General features: G+C 34.1%; 1 protein-coding gene across 4 annotated transcripts in view; it reads right to left on the bottom strand.

Moving 5' to 3' along the window:
• Window positions 1-21120, bottom strand: part of PTPN4 (protein tyrosine phosphatase non-receptor type 4) — a 174205-nt gene that overhangs the window by 70951 nt on the left and 82134 nt on the right. For all 4 annotated transcript variants that reach the window (XM_016209806.2, XM_087819904.1, XM_087819905.1 and 1 more), the window contains 3 exons: window positions 17468-17556; window positions 4868-4931; window positions 1011-1183 (listed from right to left, as the gene is read on the bottom strand). In XM_016209806.2, coding sequence (XP_016065292.2) covers window positions 1011-1183; window positions 4868-4931; window positions 17468-17556 — 326 coding nt within the window. The remainder of the gene's footprint in view (window positions 1-1010; window positions 1184-4867; window positions 4932-17467; window positions 17557-21120) is intronic.

The following is a 21120-nucleotide window of genomic DNA, read 5'->3' as shown; positions in this document are numbered from 1 at the left end:
TAAATATATCTTTATTGATTTCAGAGAGAGGAAAGGAGAAGGAGAGACAGAAACATCAATGATGAGAGAGTCATTGATCGAGCCCACAACCCGGGCATGTGCCCTGACCGGGAATCGAACCCTGATCGCCTGGATCCTAGGTCGACGCTCCACCGCTGAGCCACGCCTGGCCGGGCAATAATGCTTTTTAAATTTTTTCTTGACTTTCACCATTGATCTAATACTCTATTTACCTCTGAATTTGCAAGTACCACTACCTTACTTTTCCCAATATTGCTTTTAGGAAGGTGTTAGAGGAGTTAAACATGACACTAAGCCACTTAAAAATCTGCTGTGCCTTTTTTGTGGTAAAAATTTTCCTAATTCTATTTGTGTTGCTACTGAATTTTTTGGCTACTTTTACCAATTTCTTTTGAGGGGGGAAAGGGGCACGTATTTTAAATGGAATATCTTGTACTAAGCTTTATGCTGTTATTTTTTCTAGTTAGTTACCTCCCAAAGATTGTTGCCTTCAGGAAAAAAATAAAAGCTATCACAAATAAATAATACGACAATTTTAGGAAAAGGAACCCGGGGCTATTGTTCAATGATTAAATCTGATCTTGTACAACAACTGTTTTGAACTCTTTACAATAAAGGGTTTGACAATTCACACATAACAAAGCAAAGTAACAGTATGCTTATGCAGAAGATAGTTACAAATAAAATAAAGGTGTTTTGGAACAAAGAAGTTTTCTTGTAAATATTTAATAAAAAAAGTGGAAATTATGACAGTTCTAGAATATAAACAATTAAATATCGTGGATTTACTTTAGGAACTAATGAAATAAATCAAGTCAATGGAACAGGTTTCTCACAAGAACCTACAGAACTTTTTGCTGAAATAGACATGGAGATTTTGATTCAGTGGGTATGTATGTGTAATAATTCTATGGTTCAATAAACTATACCTTTAATTTAAAGGGAGGAAAAATCTAGCAATATAGCATTAATGCATAAGCAATACTTACCAGTACCGGAATTTTGAACCTAATGTAAAATAATGTGCAAAAAAATTCTTTTGAGGTGGAAGTGGTCTGTCCAAACGGAAGAATGTGTGATGTTCTACACATGCTTTCCACAAATTTTTGCATGCTCTGTAGTTCACCATATTAAATCCCAATAAGGTTTCTCTAGATTCATGCTGTAATAAATAACAAAAAGCAGAGAATACCAGGAAAATATTAAGATCTAATGTTCCATTTCGCTTACTTTTTTTTAAATCCTCACTCGAGGATATTTTTTCCATTGCTCTTCAGAGAGAGTGGAAGGGGGAGAGGGAGAGAGGGAGAGAGAGAGAAAGAAAGATGTGAGACAGACACACTGATTGGTTGCCTCCCACACATGCCCCGACCAGAGCCGGGGATCGAGCCTGCAACCAAGGTACGTGCCCTTGGCTGAAATCAAACCTGGGACCCTTCAGTCTTCAGGCCGACACTCTAACCACCGAGCAAAATCAGCTAGGGCTCACTTACTTTTTATAAGTAAATATTCTAGCCTTACACTAATCACTCTAGTTTGTGTTTGTTTTTTTGTTATCTAATAAAAAAAGTAGCAAAATAAATTTAAAGATTTGTAAAATACAAGCCTCATTCAGTAATGTTGTAACTCTTAGGAGTTTTACTTTAGAACATAGTTAGAAATAAGTTTAAAAACTGATATATCTTTTTCAAAACTTACTAGCTATATAGAATTCTGTTTCAAAATGTAATCCTGGCCCATAAATTAAAAATTAAGATATATCATCACATCTTTTAACAATATGTATAGGCTTACAAATCTGTCTACATGCTAAATAAATAGATAAAAATATTCAGCACTTCTAAACACTATTATGAAACTCAAATTTTAAAATAAGTAGCAACACAATAGGAGCATTTCTTTAATTTTTCTCTATAAATATGGCAGAAATGACTATATAAATAGCTTCATTGAAGTTAATGATATACAGTGAGGAACATATGTCATAAGTGTACAGCTCTGATTTTCCCACAATGAATGCAACCATTTAACCACAACCAGATCAAGAATAGACAATTTCTAGCACCTCTGAGATATCCTTGCTCTCCCCTCCACCGATTACCTTGTTTATGAACTTTATATACATGAAATCATACATATATGTCTTTTGTCCTTAGGTCTGACTTTTGTTCAATATTATGATTCTATATTCATCCATACAGTTGTGAAGCAGTAATTTGCTCATTTTCATTCTACATAGTATTCTATCATATGAACATACCACTATTTATATATCTATTTATTGTTGATAGACATTTGATGTTTTCAGTTTGGCTATGTATAAATATTGCTGCTATTTATATTCCTGCATGTTGTCAGATGCACACATGTGCACATTTCTGATGTTGGGTCATAAGACATGCGTGTGTTCAACTTTAGAGAGAATCCCCAACAGTTTTCCAAAATAACTGGATCCATGTATATACACCCTCCCACCAGCAGTATGCGCTCCACATATCCACCACTGACTTACCGATCTTCCTATTACACTATCCTGCTGGATCTGAAGAAGTATCCATTTTGGTTATAATTTGTACTTCTCTGATGATTAGTGAGGTTCAACATCTTTTCATGTTACTAGCCTGCAGATATCCTCATTTCTGCAGCATCTGTTCAAGCCACTAGCATATTTTTGGATTAGGTTGGATATACAACTAAGGGTGGGTGTGTGTGTGTGTGTGTGTGTGTGTGTATTATATACATATTCTGTGATACTTCACTCTCTTAATGATGTCTTTTGATGAATACAGTTCTTAATTTTAACACAGTTCAAGTTATTGAACTTTCCTTTTAAGGTAGTTATCCTTCTATGTCCTGTTAAAGAAATCTTTGCCCACCAAAAGGTCATAAGGACATTTTCCATAACTGAAATACAGTAAAATGCCCATGTATAAGTATTAAATTACCATGTTAGAAGATAATACGCTTAAAATATCACTTCTAGATCACAGAGAATTCTTAATTATGCTTAAGGGTTGCTTTGCATGCACTAACAAACAGTTACATGCGGTACCACACATCATAAACAATGAAAAATGACAATGTCTCAGAGTATGACTGCAGTAGAAGCAAAATCTAAGATCCATTTACGTTCTCCCTTTTTTGACACTTAACTTCGAAAAGTCTACATGTGATTCTGACCATCTACCAATGATATTCGGAATTTAACAAAATTTCCCACACATTGTAAACAATGGATATATAAAATGTGGTACTGAGAGGTAAGTAGATTCTATAAAGTTTGGGTATTTAGAAACAGACTTGAGAGAGAAAACATTAACAAGCCACCATTCTTCAGAGTATGCCAGTAGTCTTTAATCAATTGTTAGTTGACTTGATACTGATTTACCTGAAGCTAAATTCATTCCTAATGATACATTACCTTAGACAATGGTTGTGAGGATTAAGTGATATGAAAATGATTGATACAGTACCAGGTACACAATAAGACCTCAATAAATGTTAGGTTCTATAACTATTATTATTTGTAATAACAACAATATTATAATGGGAAGCAAATTAGAAAAGTTGACTTCTTTACTGTCTTCTACCCATATATAAAGTAAAATATGTGTTTGTTTTCTAGTTTCCAGATAAGATTTATCATATTGTATTCCTCTAAACATTTACTGAAACCTGTAAAATAATGTTTGTAAGCAGCATTAATCATAATAGCTACAACCTGGAAATGGCAAAACTGTTCACTAACATAAATAAGAATAAATAACTAATTTAGGGTATATTCATTCAGTAGAACACCATACACAATGGAACAAACTACTGCTATGTGCAACAACATGGATGAATCTCATAATGTTAAGGGAGAGAAAGCAGACCCAAGAACATTCTACAGGATTTCTTTTAAGTTCCAAAAGTAACTAAACTAATCCACAGTGACACAAATGAGAATAATGTTTACCTTTTGGGAAGGTTAATGACTGCAAATGGGCATCAGCTCCATTAGCAATAAAACTTCCGTGGAGGTAGTAATGTTCTACATATTCATATTATATCATACTTATTAATCTACTTAATATCTGTATACTTATTTCAATGAAAAAACTGTTGGAAAAAAACTTCCATATTTTGTGAGCATAAATGATGAATCATAGTGACTTAGTAGATCACTATCTTCTGATAAAATGCAGCCTATTCAAATACATTTTTAAGATATCAAATACATTTTACACATACACAATCACCCTGAAATTTACCAAATGCATTAATTTGTCAAGATTTCTAAGAAATACTGTAAGTCCAAAAATAAGGTTAGTTTAATTTGATAAAATAGAGAAAACTACATGATAAAATTCTTTCCAACACTGTCCTTTCCATGATATCAATGTGTTGTAGTTAATATATAAAAATGATGTTGCCACTACAAAAAAGGAGAAGTGAACTATATGTTCATGAACAAGAAACAAAACTAAACACTCAGGTTCCCTAAAATGAAATGAGCTTATATATAAAAGAAAATGCTATAGATTTAGTAGTAAAAAGAACAAGAACATATAAAATGCTCAGTTACTGCCCTCATGAATGGACTCTGGGGCCTGATAATGAACATCATGACTGAGATCAGTTTCTAAGTTCGAGAGGGAGCAGAATGGGTAACTAGAACAACTTTAAATCATAACCATAGAAACACTGGGGAAGTAATACACTTTGCCAGAAAATGTGAATTAATTAACTCTGAAGGCAGTTATCAACAGTATTAATAACTTTCACCAGCACTAAAAATTTTCAGGAATGACCTGTCATTTCTTACGACTTCATTTGTATTAATAATTATTAGATCAATACTCACCAATTCTTTTCTAAGTTGAATAAAAAACTGTTTGCACTTAAATGAAATTTTTACAATCTTCAACCTGGATAAAAAGAGATAAAATTGAAGTATTTAAAATACTGAAAAAAGATGTAAATATTAGCAAATTAAGAAAATAATGCTTTGAAAAGAGTGATAAAATTGATAAGCCTCTAGCCAGACTAAGAAAAAAACAGAGTACACAATAAAATCAGAAATGGAAGGGCAGCCATCACTACAAATCCCAGGTATTAAAAGCATAATAAAAGAATACTATGAAGAAGTCTATAACCATAAATTTGATAATTTCAATTAAATGAGCCATTTTTTGGACACAATCTGCCAAAACTCACATAGGAAGAATTACTTGATCTAAATGAGCCTATACAGTAGTCCCCTTTCATCTGCAGGGGATACATTTCAACACCCCCGTGAATGCCTGAAACCACAGACAGTACCAAACCCTACCTATGCTACCTTTTTTTCCCTATACAAACTTACTTTTTCACTTAAAGGAAGAAATTTATGGCTTCTTTTTGGTATATCCAAATTGCTAGCATCACTAACTTTTGCACTTTGGGGCCATTATCAAGTAAAATAAGGGTTACTTGAATATGAACACTAAGATCTGATAACTGAGAGGGCTACTAAGTGACTAATGGGCAGGTAACATATACAAAGTGAGTGTGCTGAAAAAAGGGATGAGTCACATCCCTGGCTAGATGGCACTGCACAGCTCAAGATTTCATCACCCTACTCAGAACTGCGTGCAAGTTAAAATTTATGAATTGTTTATTTCTGGATTTTCCCATTTAATATTTTTAGACCATGGATAACCGAAGACATGGAAAGCAACTGGAGATAAGAGGGGAATACTGTAGCTATTAAAGAAATTTAATTAATAATCTTCCCCAAAAAAGCCACCAGGCCCACGTGTGTTTACTGGTGAACTGTACCAAACATTTAAGTAAGATATTATACCAATTCTTTACAGTCCCTTTTTCAGAGTACAGAAGCAGAAGGAATACTTCTAAAGTCATTCTATGGGGCCAGCATTAACCTAATACCAAAACTAGACAAAGGCCTTACAAGAAAACTACAAAATGGTATCTCTCATAACCATAGATTCAAAAATCCTAAAAAAAATATTATCAAATGGAATCTAATAATGTCCAGGTGGGATTTATCCCAGAAATGCAAGGCTCATTCAACATTCAAAAATCAATCAATATAAACCAACACCTCAAAAGACTAAAAAGAGAAAAAAAATTATGATCACATCAATACATTCAGAATAGGCATTTGACAAAATCCAACGCCTATCATGACTTTTTAAAAACCCTCAGTAAAGGAGGAATAGATGGAAACTTTCTCAACTTGATACTTTCTACAAAATCCCTGCAGCTAACATACTTAGTGGCGTGCAACTAGAAGCTTTCTCACTTAGATCAGGTAAAATGTATGGATGTCCCCTTAAACCACTTCTTCTCAATATCATATGGGAAGTCTTGCTAATGCAATAAGGCAAGAAAAGGAAATGAAAAATACACTGATTGGAAAGGAACAAATAAAACTGTCTTTGTTCACAGATGACATGACTGCCTATGTAGAACATCCAAAAGAATCAACAAAAAAACTCCTGGAACTAATAAGTGATGATAGTAAGGTTTCAGGGTACAAGGTTAACATACAAAAGTCAACTGTTTTCCTAGTGAGCAACAACGAACAAGTGGAATTTGAAATTGAACACACAATACCATTTACATCAGCACCCCTCAAAATGAAATAAAGTATAAATCTATAAAATATGTACTAGAACCATATGAAGAAAATTATGAAACTCTGATGAACAAAAACAAATAAGATATAAATAAATACAAAGATATTCTAAGTTCATGGAAAGGACAAATCACTACTGTTTGTCAAGCTATCAATTCTGTCCACTTTAATTTATAAATTTAATGTAATCCCAATCAAAATCTCACCAAATTTGTGGACACTGACAAACTGATTCTAAAGTTTATATGGAGAGGCAAAAAGACCCATAATAGCCAATATTTTAAAGGAAAACAACAAAGGTGGAGGACTGATGCTAAGTTCAAAACTTACTAAAAAGTTATAGTAATCAAGACAGTGTAGTATTGGTGAAAGAATAGACAAAGCAGATCAAGGATACAGAATAGAGAACTCAGAAACAGAACTCCATAAATATAGTCAAATGATCTTTGAGAAAGGAGCAAAGGCAATGCAATTAAGGAAAGTCAGTCTCTTCAACAAATGGTGCTGGAACAACTGAACATCCACATGGGCAAACAAAATAAATTTAGACAAAGACCTTACACCCTTCACAAAACTTAACTAAAAATGGATCTTAAATATAAGAGACTTAAATATAAAATGTAGAACTATAAAACTCCTAGATATAACATTGGAAAAAATCTAGATGACACTGGGTATGGGGATGCCCTTACAGATATAACACCAAAAACATGATTCATAAAATAACTGATAAACTTGAATTCATTAAAAATAAAAACTTCTCTGTGAAAGGCAATAAATTAGAAAACAAGCCACAGACTAGGAAAAAATATTTGTAAAAGACACATCTTATAAAGGACTATCCTCCAAAATACACAAAAAACTCTTCAAATTCAACAAAACAACCCAATAAAAAATAAACCAAAGTCCTTAACAGAGACCTCACCAAAGAAGATCTACAACTGGCAAATACACACAGGAAAAGATACTCATCATATGTCAACAGGGAAATGCAAATTAAAACAATAAGATAGCACTACACACCTACAGACTGACCAAAATCCAGAATACTGACAATATCAAAATCCTGACAAGGATATGGTTCAAGAGGCAGGAACTCTCATTCGTTTTGGTGGGAATGCAAAATGGTACACACACTTCAGAAGACCATTTGGCAGTTTCTTCCAAAACTAAGTATACTTGTACCATTATCATCTAGAAATTGCACTCCTTGGCATTTAACCAAAGGAACTGGGAACTTATGTCCACACAAAAATCTGCACATGGATGTTAACAGCACTCTTATTCGTAACTGCCAAAACTTGGAAGGTACCAAAATGTCTTTCAGTAGGTGAATGAATGAACAAACCGTGGTACATCCAAATAATGGAACATTACTCAGCTCTAAAAAGAAATGATGTATCAAGCCAAGATACAGATAAAAAGTAAATGCATATCACTAAGTTAAAGAAACCAATCTGAAAAGGCTATAAACTATATGATTCCAACTATGTGACATTCTGGAAAAGGCAAAACTATGGAGAAAGTAAAGAGATAAGTGGGTGATAAGGGTAGGTGGGGAGATGATTAGGCAGAGCACAGAGGATTCTTAGGCAGTGAAAGTTCTCTATGATAGTATAATGATGGATATATCATTATATATTTGTCCAAAGCCATAAAATGTATAACACCAAGAGTAAACACCAATGTAAACTATGGACTCTGGGTGATTATGATGTGTCAATATAAGTTTCATCACTGGTAAACAATGCACCACTATGGTGAGTGTCATTAATGGGGGAGGCTATGAAGGTGTGGGGGGAGGGAACATATGGAAATCTCTGTATCTTCCTCTCAATTTTGTTGTGAATCTAAAACTGCCCTAAAAAAAGCCTTAAAAAATTAAACAAATTAACAAACAAAAACTATAAACAACATTTGGAGGAAAATGTAAGATGCCAAGGTCTTATGCAATGCTTCTAAAATTTTTTAGTTTAATATTAAAAAACAAAGATTTTTCGCCCGGCCGGGCATGGCTAAGCGGTTGAGTGTCGACCTAGGATCCAGGAAATTGGGGTTCGATTCCCAGTCAGGGCACATGCCCAGGTTGCGGGCTCGACCCCCAGTCGGGGACGTGCAGGAGGCAGCCGATCAATGACTCTCTCATCATTGGTGTTTCTCTCTCTCTCCCTCTCCCTCTCTTTTCTTCTCTCTGAAATCAATAAAGATATATATTTTTAAAAAAAATAAAAAACATAAAAGATTTTAAAATTTTACCTTTCTACGTTGCCTTTCTTCTTATATGCAACTCCTATAATGCTATAAGAAGGGAGTTCTCAAAGCTTCATTAGCATAATCAAATAGTTTTGCCTCCTTATAGTAATATTCAAATTTTTTTTAACCTCAGACCTAAAAGTCTTGAGGCCAAGAGATTCAACCTTACTTAACAAAACTTGCTGTGGGATCCTGGCCCAATCATCTAAATATTTTCATGGTAATTCTAAGTTTGAATATTTATGACTTATAGCACTACCCATTCAAGAAGCTCTCAGCAGAAGAAACAGAGATTTAAAAGATCAATGAAAGCCTATGTGAGCTAAGAGATTCCATAAAAAGATAAATATTAGAATAACTAGGGTTCTAGAAGAAGAGGGATAAGGGGGCAGAGAGCTTATCTGAAGAAAGCACAGAACATCCCAAACCTGGGAAATGTAGATTAATGGTTGTCTAGAGCTAGGGGTAGGACGGGGAAAGGCAGGCAGAAGAGGGGATGGAAAATGACTTCTAATGGTTATAAAATATCTTTTGAGAGCAATAAAATGCTTCAAAATTAGGTTATGGTGGTGATGTACTCTGTAAATAAGTTAAAAATCATTATTTTATACTTTAAAAAGCGAACATATGGTATGTACACAATATATACATCAGTAAATCTATATAAAATGAAGTTTCATAATCTATGTCTTATAATTTTAGGCTCAATACATTTATGATTTTAGTAATAACTGACATATCTGCATCTATCTCTATCATAACATTTTTAAAAAAAAAATATCTTTATTGATTTCAAAGAGAGGAAGGGAGAGGGAGATAGACAGACAGAAACATCAATGATGAGAGAGTCATTGATCAGCTGCAGCCCGCAACCCAGGCATGTGCCCTGACGGGGAATCGAACCCTGATCGCCTGGATCCTAGGTCGACGCTCAACCGCTTAGCCACGCCCGGCCAGGCTATCATAACATTTTTTACTTTCTATTTGTCCAAAGTTTTGTGCGGTTCTCCTAGAATGGCAACTATGTAATTGTTTTTTATTCTTTTCACTAAAATAATAAAAATTATTATTGGTTACTTTTATCATTATGATGTTTATTTCCCTCCCCTTTTGAAAACCATTTTATTAAATATAATTTGACATTCAACGAACTGTACATATTTTAAGTGTACAATCTGATGTGACATTTTTATGTATATATTTGTTCAATCATCATCACAATCAAGAGTAACTATATCCATCATATCCAAAAGATTCCTTCTGCCATTGTAATCCCCCTCACCCACCCTACCCCAAGGTAACAGCTGATCAGCTTTCCATCACTATAGGTTAGTTAGCATTTTCTAGAATTTATATGAATGGAATCATACAGTATTACTCATCTTTATCTGTCTCCTTTTAAGTCCGCTTAATTACTTACAGACTCATCCATATTGCTTTGTTTTTCAGTAATTCTCTTTCTTGGTGAGGACTATTCCATTCTATTGATATATCACAACTGGTTTATCTGCTCACTGCATAATGTACATTTATGTTTATTCTAGTTTTGGCTATTACAAATAAAGTTGATATGAAAATTTCTGTACAAGTCTTTATAAACACATTTGCTTTCTCTTGGGTAAAAATTATAAAATAGAATGGCTCAATCACATGGTAGGTGTATGTTTAAGTTTGTAAGAAACTGCAAAAGTTTCACGAATTGGTTGGAACATTGTACGTTAATATAGCCACACCAGCCTTCTTATGAGTACTAGTTCCATGTATTTACATGCCCTATCATTTTCTTTATTTTCAGCCAATCTACATATGCATTAGTATCTGCAAATAAAGCAGTTTTGTTTTTTTTTTCTTTTCAATCTGTTTGCCTTTTATTTCATATCCTTGCCTTATTATGCTAGTTAGGACCTATGTAACAAAGCTGAAGCAGAGAGAGTAAGCATGCTTTTTCCTGATCTTCCTTACATAAAAAGCACTGACACTTTGACCATTTAGCATATTAAACCTTGCTGATCGACTATTTCAAGCCAGAAATCACCGGTGCAGCCAGCTACTTTGGTCAGCAAGGTGTTTAAAATTACTTAAATTAATGTAAGTGCAGATACAAGTTATCTCGTGACAAATTAGCAACATTAGACACAGAAACACGTATATACTAGTAACTGGTCGGCAAGGTGTTTAACAGATTTTCCATATATGTCTTAATCAGAATATATGTATGTTCTTATATATATTAAGTTAAATTTAAAAAATCATGAACAGATGTTTAATTTTGTCAAATTTTTTTCTGCATCTACTGAAACAATCATGGTTTTTCTTCATTATAATAATAAAGCTAAATATACTGATTTTCACATGTTAAAGCATCCTTATATTCCTGGAATAATGAATTTGGTCACAATGAATTATTTGGTCACAATGAATTATTGTTTTTATATACTGTTGAATTCAGTTTGGTAAAGTTTTATTAAGGATTTCTGCATCTATGTTCATAAGTAACTTTTCTTGTGAGGTCTTTGGTGCTAGAATTAAGATAATAATTAGTTGGAATGTGTTCCTTCCTCCCTTATTTTCTAAAAGACATTATGTAAGATTGGTATTACTTTTACCTTAAATGTTGGATAGAATTCACAAGAGAGTTAAATTGATGACATAGTATTTGATTTTTCTATTTCTTCCGTTACTTTTGTTCATTTAGTCTTTCCAGGAATTTGCCCATTTAATCTAGGTTGTGAATGTATTCATGATATTCAAATCTGTTCATAACATTCTTTTATATTTATTTTTTAAATTTTTATTTTTTTATATCTTTATTGATTTCAGAAAGAGGGAGGGAGAGGGGGAGAGAGAGAAACACCAATGATGAAGAGAATCACTGACTGGCTGCCTCCTGCCTGACCCCTACTGGGGACTGAGCCCACAACCTGGGCATGTACCATGACTGGGAATCAAACTTCGATCTCCTAGATCATAAGTTGATGCTCAACCACTGAGCCACACCGACCAGGCTTACTACGCTTTTAATGTCTGTAGGATTTGCAGTGATGTTCCCCTTCATTCCTGTTATCGTCTCTTTTCCTCTGTCAGTGCTACAGACTTTCGTTAATTTTTCTCTATCTTGTGTTCATTTTATATTTAATTAACTTTCTTCCTTCTATTACTTTGAGTTATATTTGCTCTTATTTTTCTAATTTCTCAGGACAAGAACTCAAGATAACTGATCTTAAATTTCCCCCCCCAAATATACACATTTAAGTTATAAAATTTCCTCAAAACACTTCAGCTGCATCCTCAAATTTTCATGCTGTATTATTTCTGTTCTGTTAAAATTATTTCTAATTTGTCTTGTGATGGTTTTTTTCTTTGACTCGTGGTTTATTTAGAAGTCTTTAGAGTTTTTCTAGTAATCTGATTGTTATAGATTTCTAATTTAATTTCACTGTCATCAAAGAATACACCCCACATGATTTAACTCTTTAAAAAATTTATTTAGGCTTGTGTTATGGCTCAGCATATTTTCTCTCCTAACAGACCACCTGCACTTGAAAAAAATATGTATTCTGTTGTTGGGTGTAGCATTGCATAAATATCAATTAAGTCAAGAGAGTTGGTAGTGCTAAAATCTATTTCAGCTTATTTTCTTATTGTTCCAGGTTTTGGATTGATTGTTGAGAAAGAATGCTCAAATCTCCAAATGTGATTATAGAATTGTCTATTTCTCCTTTCCTTTTCACCTCATGAGTTTGGAAGCTCTGTTATTAAGCACATGCATATTTGTAACTCTTTCTTGCTTTTTTTCTGGTGTATGGGACATAGTTTCCTTTGTCTTTGCATGCCTTTTAATATTTTGTTGGAAACTGAATGTAGTACATATTATGTTGCAGTAACTCTGATACTGGTTTTTCCCTTTCCCACAGCTTGTTATTGTTATTTGCTGGACTATTTTTATGAACTCTACCTCTAGCTGTCAACCCCCAGTTTTAAGCCTCTGCTGCTGCTATTCAGGAAGGCTCTGAATATACCCACAGTATTCCTACAATGACAGTGGTACCAGCCATCCCAGTCTTTCAATAAGCACATCCAGCTGTAACACTCCCCTACTTACCCACACTCCTCTATTGTTTTCAATAATGCTGTGGGATATAAATTCCTTTAAGAAACTAAAGCAATCAAATTGTAGCTTCCTAAAAGGAACAGTCTGTGAGGTAGGTGTTTGAAGCTATTTCTTCTCTCTTTGTTTTTTTTTCTTTCCTGTTGTTTCTGGGTTTCCCTAGAGGCTACTTCTTATGTAGTCTGAGCCCTGCAATTATTTAAATTGTAATCCTATTATACAGGAACCCTGTTGATGTGGTAGTAAGATGTGGGTTGGGTGGAATGATTTTTTAGGGTGAGATAGGAAGTACAGAGAGGGCTGGAAATGGGTATTTTCCTTTCCCCCAACTTTGATAAGAACCCATGTTGGTTTAGTATTGGTAAAACAGATTTCCTTGAGGGCAGACTTTCATTAAAGAGAACAGAAAGCTCTGAGCATATTTTAAATGGTTAACTCCCTGCTCACCAGCACCACCATCCCCCACCCCACCCTTCTAGGGCATAAGTAGATTTTTCTCTGATTTTCACTTGAGAAACTGGTGGGAGACTGGTAAAACTTACAAAAGCATGGGGGCCTTCATAAGGCTGAGACTTCAGGAGTTTTCATCTCTCAAGCTAGTCTTTGTTCAGTCTCCAGCAATTATTCAATTACCCTCTAAGTATTCCTACCAGTTGCTGGCTGCAGCAGTGGTTTCTAGTCCTGGTAAACTGTCATTCTTTATATTCATCTGTCTCTCCAGTTTTCAGAGCTGCAGTTTGCCTTGTGTCCTTAATTCTCTGAGGGATCTAAAAAGAATTATTGATTTTCAGTTTTCTGGTTTTTTTCTTGTAAGGACAGGAATGATGACTTTCAAGTTCTTTATCTGCTAGACTGGGAACCAGAATTCTCTCCTCTTCATTTTATTTTCTTAATGGTGTTTTTTGATTAGCATTAATTTTAATGAAGTCTAATCTACAGAATGCAAATAACCCCAATTCATTATTCAACATTTTAAAAGTATGAACTTGAACTAGGCAATTCAGGGATAACTATACATGGAAAGATATGAGGGAGCATATTTATTATGTGGTACACTACTTTTTCTACATGTAGCTCTAATTTTGAGATAAGAGGTACATGAAAGCTTGTGTTTCAGAATCTGAAAAACCTGAGTTTAAAGTTCCGCTTCATACTTATGAATTGTTTAACCTAGACCAGTTAGTTTCTCTGCCATTTTTCATTCCTTATCTGTAAAAAGAATGTTAATAACATCCAACTTACAGGATTCTAAGCTACAGATAAAATAAATTAAAATCCATGAGTGATTTTTTTCCTTGCCTCACTCTTTAAAGCTACCAGTTCTAAACTTCCAAGTTTAAACTCTTCATACGTGTAGAAATTTGGTAATTCCACCATTTAAATTCTGGTTTGAAAATATTATTTAAAATATTAAAAACATTAATATAAAAGTAGCTGAAATGTATGTGATAAGATGTTAAAGCTGTAATCATCAGTTTTCATCAAGTGATTTTTTTTTTATACAATACTTCGCTAAATATCAATTTAAAGACAGTGGCAACTTAATACAGGTGGTGAGGTTAATAAGAATACTCTTATTCACAGAGTATTAATGATAAGTATGTTGCTTTTGTGAAAATAGATCCATATTTTAAGAACTATAAGTAAGCCATATATTTAATGATTATTATAGACTCTACAAATTTTCCCTGAAATTCAATTGATATTGGAACTTATATCATGGCTACTTGCAATGTATTTATAAATGTATTTGTTGTAGTATGTACTGTTATGAGTGGTTAGGATCATAAGACATTCTTATGTTCCATGATAATGTAAATTTAGTAGCTTTAGTAACTTTAAATACCATCTACATAGTTTAATTCTTGAAAATAAAGTTTAAAATGAACACTACATAAGGTTTTCCAGTCAATCTTAAATGCTCATGTCCCTTTTTTTCCCCTAACCTTAATTATATGACAAAGACTTGGAAATATGAGTTTTATTTGTCAGAATTAAACTAGCTCCAAGCATATTTACCAGTAAAATATACCAACTTCTGAGCATACAGGATAATATAAGGTACTTCACAATCTGAACCCAATTTCTGTCTTAAGCATTATCTTCCTAACTTCTTGTTACCTTGCTTCTATACTCAATAAAAAAAACTGAAGGGAAAACCAAACCAAATAGCCCAATATTTCTTCAACTTGCCATGTCCTTTCTTACTATTAGGTCTTTGCACATGCTTGGTACCTCTACCATGAATTCCTCTACACAAATGTGCCTCTTCCACATTTCCTTTTCACTGAGGAAATTTTTATTTACCCTTTAAAGACCATCTCAAATATCCCAAATCCATTAAAATTTTCTCTAGAGAGATTGTATCCTTTGTGTTCCAGAAGCATTTGCCAAAAACTCTTTTATAATCCCTACTTAGTAATAAAAAAGGAATATGTATATAATATAGAATTTTGACAGTACAGAAAAATTCAGATCATCATGTAATTTTAACCCATGTCATCTGAAAATAATTTATTTCTGATTTTGACATATATATAAAATGTAAAATAAAAAAGTATTTTAAAAAATTGTCTTTAGTAAAATCATAAAGTGCACATCTACCAATAAATTTTCTTATTGTGTTTTATGAAGAATTTTTGTGTGTTCACTTATAGGCAGGGACCACATATTGAATTATTTTATATTATCCTTTGAACATAGCACAGTTTGAATTATGTAGGCAGCATTCAGAAGATGTGACATGAAACACTAAGTGATCTTTAGTTTTCTTTTATGAGCTATACAGAAGTATAATTTACATACCCAATGAAATATAGCAATTATAGCTGAACAATTCAATGAATTTTCACAAATGTATTTAGTTGTATAACTTGCACTCACCAAACTCACCATAAAACATTTCTATCACCTCAAAATGTTGCCCCGGTGCCCCTTTGCTTTTCATTTTCAGTCCCTTACAATCATTGGTCTGCTGTATTTTTAATTTATGTTTTCTAGAATTTCATATAAACAGAAACAAAGTATAGTCTTTTTTGTCTGACTTCTAATAATTGGCATAATGTTATGAGGATAGGGTCATCCACATGGCTTAGAGTATCAACAGTTCACTTTTTTTATTGCTGAAAAGTATTCCTTTGTATATCATAATTTGCTTATCCTTTCACCAACTGATGAACATTTGGAATTTTGTTTTGCGCTGTTATGAATAATGTAGTTATGAACATCAGTGTACAAATCTTTATATAAACTCACGTTTTCATTTCTCTTGGATAAATATCTAGGAATAGAATTGCTGGATTATATGGTCAATCTGTTTAACTTTAAAGAAACTGCCAACTTTTCCAAAGTTGGTGTACTACTTTGCATTCCCAGCAGCAATGTATGAGAATTCTATGTGCTCTGTTTCCTTGCCTTCACCTAACATTGTCATCCTTTTTAATTGAAGCTGTTCTAGTGGGTGTACAGTAATACTTCGCTATGGTTTTAATCTGCATTTCACTGATGACTCAATATCTTTTCATGTGCTTCTTGGTCACTTGTATTATTTTCTTTGGTAGAATTGTCTATTCAAATATTTTTCCTATTTTTTAATTCAGGTTGTCTTCTTATTACTGAACTATACAGAGTTCTATTAATAATAACTAATTATAAAAAACTAATAAATAAAAATCATAAATATTAAAAAATCAGGACCAAATATTTTAAGAGCTATAAAGAGAACAGATTAATACAATATAGCTCTTTTGTATTTGTTTCTTCCCCTAAAGAAAATTTTTGTGTTTTTAAAAAATCGAAGTTACTTACATGATATATCTATGTATGTGTGTATATAAGTATATATAAAAGAAATGTAATTGTTATTATTTTCATGTTATTCATTAAAGGGAAGTGGCAGGTGCTACTTTTCCTTTTTCTTCATTCTGGGAGAACACAGAAGTGCTGGTGGGTAAGTCATCCTAGCAGTGAGGACTAGGACAATATACTAAGGACAGTAGAGCACTAAGACAAACAATAAAAACAAAAATATGAGCTTTATACCTCGTGAAGCCACCATACTTCCTTTCCACCAATTTAAGTCACTGTAATAGTGGGTCTTTGTTGCAACAACCATGCCCATGTTCCAAATAAACCAGTACCTCACTGAATGCATTTAAATGAAATACTGTATTTAAAGCAATTAGCATGGTGCAAGAGAGTGTAAATATGATGCTAGCTTTTATATTATACAGTACAAATTTAGCGATTCCCTAAAAGAAAAATTCATAAAGTAGTATTTTCTATAACCTAAACAATTTTTGAAATAAATAACTTTATTATTTTGGTATCTTCTGGTAGATTCCAAGTAAGTAAAATAAATTTGCATGCCAACATTAATATACTTCAGCAGCCACTTTCTTTAACATGAATTATTATATTAGTAATATAAAAAAAGCAAAAGTACTGATGGAAGTCCTTACCATGGAAAGGTATTCATTCGTACCCAGTTCTTATAAATCAGAATTCCTCCTGACATGACTCCAATCATAATTTCATTGTTACTTTGATCCTTCAAAAAAAGAAAATGAAAAATCTAAAAGACTGGGCTTTATCAGTTAAAAATATATTTAAAAAATAGGATTAGTTTATTTTTTTTTTTTTACACAATGAGACACTGTCAAAGGCATCACATAATTGCATATTTACAGACCCATATGGTAATTGTTATCTCATAACAACAAATGACATACTTCAAATCAAACTTAAATGTTGCATTATTAAAAGTCATTATGATCTCAGGATTCCCCAGTTTATAACTGGGGCTGACGCTTTGGGACAGGAAGTTAGAATGATGAGTTAGTATCCATCCTTCCATTCCTAAAATTCTTATTTTCCAATCACTGTAAATATAATGCTAGGATTGCAAAGAGTGAATAAAACATGGAGGAGTTCAGAGTCTGGTGAAGGGCAATCAGTAATAAAATGGTATTCCCAATATAATGAAAACTAGTTATAACTGCATAACTAGGAAAATACAATAAAAAACATCATGGAAGTAGAGAGTGAGGAACAATTAATTGTTGGGGAGTTTGGAAGACTCTGGAGAAGAAAATTTGAATTGCGCTTTGAGGATTGAGCAAGTTTTCATGCTAACTGATCAAACTTGAAGAGTTAATCTGCACTATAAAGAAAACAATTAAAATGCCTTTTTTTTCAGATGCTAATCAACCTTGAAGTAGTTTTGCTTCCTGACTTGAAACATTCTATAGGTAAACTAACATAGCAATAATGCTTTTACCCCTACTATTCATTTGCTCAAAAAGACAGAACTGATGAAAATATAATCAAGATTTTATTATTGTCTCCCTAAGAAAACAAAAGCCTTTAAAATGTAGTGTCAATAATTTCTAATTAAATAGAACCTTATTAAATTAACCTGTTAAGTAGGATAATACGTAACAAGGCCAAACACAAAACAGTGTAAACTAATTTGTCTGGCTAATCATTTTGCTTAGCAATAACTAGAACCACTGTACATTATCGACCTTAAATCATTTTTTAAAAAAATATATCTTTATTGATTTCAGAGAGAGGAAAGGAGAGGGAGAGAGAGATAGAAACATCAATGATGAGAGAGTGACTGATCAAGCCCACAACTGGGCATGTGCCCTGACTGGGAATTGAACCCTGATCACCTGGATCCTAGGTTGACGCTCAACCGCTGAGCCACGTCCGGCCAGGCTTAAATCATTTTTTTAAAATATATCTTTATTGATTTCATAAATCATTTTTTAAAGGTCATCCATTAGAAGTCTGGACCAAGATGGTAGACTGAGCCTAAAAGATGGCAGACTTAATATATACTCCTATTACTACTTCTTCCAAACTTAAAACATCAGAAAAGATATCTGAAAAAAGAATCTATAACACTTGAAAACAATCCAATGCACCGGACATTTTGAGGAATATGTAAAGACATAAAAGTGATAAAATCAGATTTATGGAGAGAATAAAAATTACAGCTCAAACTACACACACACACAGCTCAAACTACACACATACACACACACACGAGAGAGAAAGTTCTATGTGGAGGTGGAAAGAGAAGCAAATTTAACAGATAAAAATTCAGAGACAGGAACAAAAAAATAAAAGGATCCCTCAAATTACTGTCAGGATCATCAGGTAGGGAGCATCTAAGGTCATCAAGCAGCTTTACCAGCCCTACAATCTGACCCCGTCGGATTGAGGACACAGAAGTGTGTACAGCCAGCCTAAAAGAGCAACTGTGGACACTAGGACAGAAATCAGGATGATCCCTAGAAGGGACGGAGAACCCCAAACTGAAAAAGGCAAACTATAGGTGCGTTCTACTTGGCAATATATTCCTTTCCTCCACCACCACCGCCTAAGGCAGGCTACAGCAAAGACAAACAGCACCCACACCAAGCTGTAGGGAAGGTGAAAACACTTAGGCTTCTTGCCACCTTCTCACAGCAGAAGGCCCAAGTTATGTAAACATGATATAGCAGAATCGTAACAGATGCCCTGTTAGCTGACTAATATCTGACCCATTGTTGGCTGAGAGCCACTATTGTCCTGGTTCCTATAAGACTGGCCCAGGACTTTCAGAGGTGGGGTTTGTCCCCCAGGGGTGCAGTGTGTCCCCCATGTACGTCCAGCTGGCCGCCACCAGAAGAGAGTATGGGTTTGTGTATCTTGTACATTTGGCCTGTCCTAGCCAAATAAAGTAAAAGTCTCATCCTCCTTTGGCTCCACCGTCTTCTCTGGATTGTCCAGATCTAGAGGGAACCTCCCTGGCCCTGAGTGGCCACTACAGTTGGCATAGTCCTGACCACAGTCCCTGACATTACAGAAGTGAACTAGGAATCACAAATGCAAAAGAAGTACACAACCAAGGACCACCAAGCACCTTAGCAGACCTGAGACAGGGTATGTGGAGGAACAGCTGTAACAGATAAGGGCTACAGGGGCTAGCAAGGAGGTAATATACCAACCCCCAATGAATTTATGGCTTAGAACCAGCAGGGGCCAGCTCTATCCAACATGGCGACTTGTTTCACCTTGTAGTAACCACTAGCCTCATTATATGATCACTGTAATACATTACCATTCTAAACGACACCCCCCCACCATGATCAGAAAGGGAAAGCCCATATAAGGACACAAGATGGCCAAAAAGGGCTCTTCAAAAAGTCTCCACCCCTTTCCCAGAAAAATCCTGAATATTCCCCCCCTTACTGAATGCCCTACCCCTTGATTAAATAATCCCCAATAAAAGTAATAAATTCTACTAGGGAGGAGCGGCTCTGCCTGTGGGTAGCCTTCTCTCAGTCCCATTGCTTCATTAATATACTCTCTTTCACTTTAAACTCTATACTGGCTCGTTTTGAAGTCTCTCCTGTGTGACAGGAAAATCCCACAGTGGGTCAGGAACAAATGGGTTCCTGGACCCAGGATGCCTGAATCAGAACCAGTACCATTTAAGAGATAAACAAAACTTAACAGACAAATCAATCAAGTTGCTGCTATGTTGGGAGAAAAACACGTTTTAAGAAACGTGTTCAGGGATAACTAGGAGCTCTAGCTCTTAAATTATAGCTATCTAGACTGAAGTGGCAGTTCCCACAGTGTTGTCAGAGGTAGGCAAGATAAAACAAGAAAACAATTATTTGTCCTTCGTGGACACAAATGCTATTAATTCCAATGTACAGAAAATGTGTGCTGACCACTTTATTTTAAAATAGCTTACTCTGCTCTTCCTCTTATCACTTACCACTGTTTAATACTGTGCTATAAATTGACTTGTTTAATCTGTTCATTTTTTGTCTTCTTCAACCAGAATCTAAGCTGCAAAATATAGGGTCCCTCCCTTTTTTTTTTTGCCCACTAATGAGTTCTTAGGTGCAGCAAAGTGCCTTGTACTCATTTGTGGAATGAATGTGTCTCTTATCTGCAGGAAAATGTCTTCACTGTTTAGTTCGGCATTGAAGGCCTTGAAGCAACCCTCCATCCCATTTTATCTTCCCTGTTCTAAATAGTAAACCCTCTGTTTCTTGTCAAGCCAGTTCCATGTTGCCATTTGTCTGCGCTTAATTACATGTTTTGTTAA

The sequence above is a fragment of the Miniopterus natalensis genome, chromosome 8 (genome assembly GCF_054644295.1).
Source record: "Miniopterus natalensis isolate mMinNat1 chromosome 8, mMinNat1.hap1, whole genome shotgun sequence".
Classification (NCBI taxonomy): Eukaryota; Metazoa; Chordata; class Mammalia; order Chiroptera; family Miniopteridae; genus Miniopterus; species Miniopterus natalensis.
The sequence above is the reverse complement of the archived record's forward strand: the minus strand, read 5'-3'. Positions and strand labels throughout refer to the sequence as shown.